The 4235-nt window shown below is 44.4% G+C and overlaps 1 protein-coding gene across 1 annotated transcript; it reads left to right on the top strand.

Moving 5' to 3' along the window:
• The first annotated feature begins 2686 nt into the window (after positions 1–2686).
• LOC138674867 (olfactory receptor 1f45-like) lies at positions 2687–3673 on the top strand. Its single transcript, XM_069762687.1, has one exon. It carries the CDS (start codon positions 2687–2689, stop codon positions 3671–3673), a length of 987 nt encoding a protein of 328 aa, XP_069618788.1.
• The last annotated feature ends 562 nt before the right edge of the window (positions 3674–4235 follow it).

Genomic DNA, 4235 nt, shown 5'->3' with positions numbered 1-4235 from the left:
GCTCTGCTCAGCGGAGACGTCGCTCCCAGCGTCTTGCTGGGGCTGATTCGGTGCATAGGGTCACTACTGCCTTTTCTGGCTTTCCTATGGTACCCTGCACTGATCTGCGGCGAGCGAGCCTCTCTGGGACTAAGTCCTTGTTTACTCACACTGAGCATGCCCAGGGCAAGGTCTCCCATTGGAGGTCGAGGGCCACATGTTCGGTCACATGCTCAGGTGCTGCAGTACATTCCATTGGTCCTTCTGGAAGGTCCTGAAAGGGCAAAACATGCTCAGGTACTGCAGCACTTTCCATTGGTCCTTCTGGAAGGTCCTGAAAGGGCAAAAACTTCAGTAGCAGCTTCCCTGTGCTGCAACTATATAAACTGCGCATGACCACACGGCCATGCGCTAGTATTGTCTTATGTTATGTGCTTTGCGCCAGTGTGGTCACATGTATGTGTGTTCAGGCACCCGGCTGAAATAAGCCCCTAGAATGCTGGCTCCTCCGGCGAGGAGATTGAGTCTGAGTGTATTCAGTGACCCGGCTGAAATAAGCCCCTAGAATGCTGGCATCTCCGGCGAGGAGTTTTGTGTGTTTGTGTGACCACTGACTGCTCTCTGTTTGGGCAGTTAGCCTGTGCCTCTGTGGAGTCTAACAGGGCACAGTGCTTTCCTTTCACGGCTACTCAGTGAATTAACTGAGTTAGTCTATACCGCCATAAAGCTCCGCCGTTTGCTAGCAGCAGGTACTCCTGCACGGTGGACCCCGGGCTGCGAACGCACCAATATCAATAAACATCTCTATTTACTCGGTGCGTTCCGCTAGCCCTAACACCCACTCCCATCCCACTTCATCCCAAACCTCACCACAGTCTTCATCCCAACCCTAACCCATCTCTTCAACCTATCACTAACAACTGGTGTTTTCCCCTCAAGCTTTAAACATGCCTCAATCACACCTATCCTCAAAAAGTCTTCTCTTGATCCATCCTCTGTATCTAGCTATTTCCCTATATCACTTCTCCCTTATGCCTCCAAACTACTGGAACAATACGTCTACCTTGAACTGTCCTCCCATCTCTCTTCTTGCTCCCTCTTTGACTGCTTACAATCTGGCTTCTGGTCACACCATTCCACTGAAACTGAGCTGCCCTAACTAAGCTCACCAATGACCTCTTAACCGCCAAGAGCAAGCGACACTACTCTGTCCTCCTCCTCCTTGACCTGTCGGCTGCCTTTGACACAGTGGGCCATTCCCTATTATTACAGACCCTCTCATTCCTTGGAATCACAGACTTGGCCCTATCCTGGATCTCATCATACCTAACAGCCCGGACATTCAACGTCTCCCACTCACACACCACCTCCTCACCTCGCCACCTCTATGCTGATGACACACAGATCTACATCTCTGGACCAGATATCACCTCCCTACTAACCAGAATCCCTCAATGTCTGTCCACTATTTCATCCTTCTTCTCCGCTAGACTTCTGAAACTTAACATGGACAAAACAGAATTCATCACCTTTCCCCCATCTCACGCGACCCCTCCAACGAACCTATCCATTACAGTGTATGGCTGCCCACTCTACCCAGTCCCACAAGCTCACTGTCTCGGGGTAATCCTTGACGCTGATCTCTCCTTCAAACCACATATCCAAGCCCTTTCCACTTCCTGACAACTTCAACTCAAAAATATTTCACAAATCCATACATTCCTCAACCAAGAATCTGCAAAAACCCTAGTCCATGCCCTCATCATCTCTCGCCTTGACTACTGCAACCTCCTGCTCTGTGGCCTCCCCTCTAACACTCTCGCACCCCTCCAATCTATTCTAAATTCTGCTGCCCGACTAATCCACCTGTCCCCCCGCTATTCCCCGGCCTCTCCCCTCTGTCAATCCCTTCACTGGCTCCCCATTGCCCAGAGACTCCACTACAAATCCCTAACCATGACGTACAAAGCCATCCACAACCTGTCTCCTCCATACATCTGCGACCTCGTCTCCCGGTACTTACCTACAGGCAACCTCCGATCCTCACAAGATCTCCTTCTCTACTCCCCTCTTATCTCCTCTTCCCACAATCGTATACAAGATTTCTCTCGCGTATCCCCCCTACTCTGGAACCCACTACCACAACACAAAAGACTCTCGCCTACCATCGAAACCTTCAAAAAGAACCCGAAGACCCACCTCTTCCGACAAGCCTACAACCTGCAGTTACCACCGATCGACCAAACCGCGGGCAGGGTCCTCTCTCCTCCTGTATCCTCACCCATCCCTTGTAGATTGTGAGCCCTCGCGGGCAGGGTCCTCACTCCTTCTGTACCAGTTATGACTTGTATTGTGTAAAATTATTGTACTTGTTTTTATTATGTATACCCCTCCTCACATGTAAAGCGCCATGGAATAAATGACGCTATAACAATAAATAATAATAATAATAATAATAATTCATGTTATGGGATTTTTCTTGAGACTTGATTCTTTAATCCTATCAACTGTGTAACATAATTTTAATGATTTCAGTATTAGGTGAATAAACGTTTCATGTTTTATTATGAATTATTGAATTGTTCAAAATGTGAACAGCTGAATTAAAAACATAAAATTAATACATATTTTTTCTGCGCTATTTATGTAGGTAACATCCATCCCTGACAAACAATTTGATTAAACTGAACATTTGCTGTTATATCATATGGAATATGAAAGTTATATGAAAAATAAAACCGGCTCAGTGACTGTAATATTTCTTTCGGGATTTCAGGAATTTCATAATTTAAGAATTATCCTGTTTCTTATTTTTCTGGTGATTTACTGTGTGACTATATGTGGAAACCTCCTGATCACTCTGGTGGTGTCCTCCAGCCGATCGCTCCACTCTCCCATGTACTTCTTCCTCACACAACTCTCCTTCTCCGATATTCTTCTCTCCACCACCATTGCACCCAACACGCTACACATTGTGCTGTATGAAGGAAGCTCTCTATCTCTTATTGGATGTTTAACACAATTTTACTTTTTTTCAGCTTCTGGGATGTTAGAAACTTTCATCTTGACTGTGATGTCCTATGACCGGTATCAGGCCATCTGTCACCCTCTACATTACACCTCAGTTATGGACCTCACATTTTGTCTAAGGTCTGTTTTTCTGTTTTGGTTGCTAATTTTGGTAGTAATTTTGGTTCTTTCAGTAACCATGAGTTATTTACAGTTCTGTGGGCCAAATATCATTGACCATTTCTTCTGTGATAGAGACCCGATTCTTGAACTTTCCTGCTCAGATACTTCACTAGTGAAGGCAGAAAGCATGTTCTTTATGATACCCCTAGCAATCTGTCCATTTACAGTGATTATTGTCTCATATATCTACATTATCTTCACTATAATGAAGATCTCATCTGCAACCGGGAGGCAGAAGACCTTCTCCACCTGCAGCTCTCACCTGGCCGTTGTTTCTATATTTTATGGATCAACAATTATTATCTACTTGTTTCCGAATTCGATTAATGCAAGTAAGATCGTCTCCCTAGTGTACACGGTAGTTATACCACTTTTAAATCCTATAATATACAGTCTTACTAATAGAGATATCACTCAGGCTTTTAGAAACCTCCTAAGTAAAATGTCCACCACATTTCTGGCAGGTTGGCAGCTTCCTAAAATGACTGGAAAGTACAAATAATTCTAGATATTACACAGCTTGGATTTAGTGGCAGGATGGGTTTTTGGTTTCTTTTGCTCCTGTGTTTTTATATACTTTGTTACTCATAGCTTTATAGTTGTTCGTAGAAGGATTTGTAATCTTTATTGAACTATTTGAATTAAAGATACAATAATATGGTCACATTGTTGATGGTCTATCATACTTTCTATGTTGAAATAAATCTTAAATAATCTTAAAAGGACACTGGTTATGTTATTTCTTGAGATGGGTGAACCAGAACAGTTATGGTCGGGGTCCATATAGTACACTTAGTGGCCAGACATGGACCCCAAAAACAGACTTATCCCAGAAGTCTGTGTTACTGTTCACATTTAGTCACCTCTAACATTGGATATTTCCTGCAATGTGATCTGTGTGACAGCTCAAGATCACTAGTCGCTCTGATTGGCGATAAGTTAGTCTGGCCTCCAACCAGACTAAGAAATGTCAGTTCTCAGCTGCTCCAGAAATGGCGTATCCATAAGTTGCTTCACTCTTCCCACTTGTGCTGGTGGTTGGCACGTGGGATTAGAGTATTGTG

The sequence above is a fragment of the Ranitomeya imitator genome, chromosome 4 (assembly GCF_032444005.1).
Source record: "Ranitomeya imitator isolate aRanImi1 chromosome 4, aRanImi1.pri, whole genome shotgun sequence".
NCBI lineage: Eukaryota > Metazoa > Chordata > Amphibia > Anura > Dendrobatidae > Ranitomeya > Ranitomeya imitator.
This window is presented reverse-complemented; position numbering and strand designations above follow the sequence as displayed.

What these genes read in the sequence shown, in the direction of transcription:
- LOC138674867 (XM_069762687.1), top strand. Translation starts at nt 2,687, where the DNA reads ATGGAATATGAAAGTTATATGAAAAATAAAACCGGCTCAGTGACTGTA.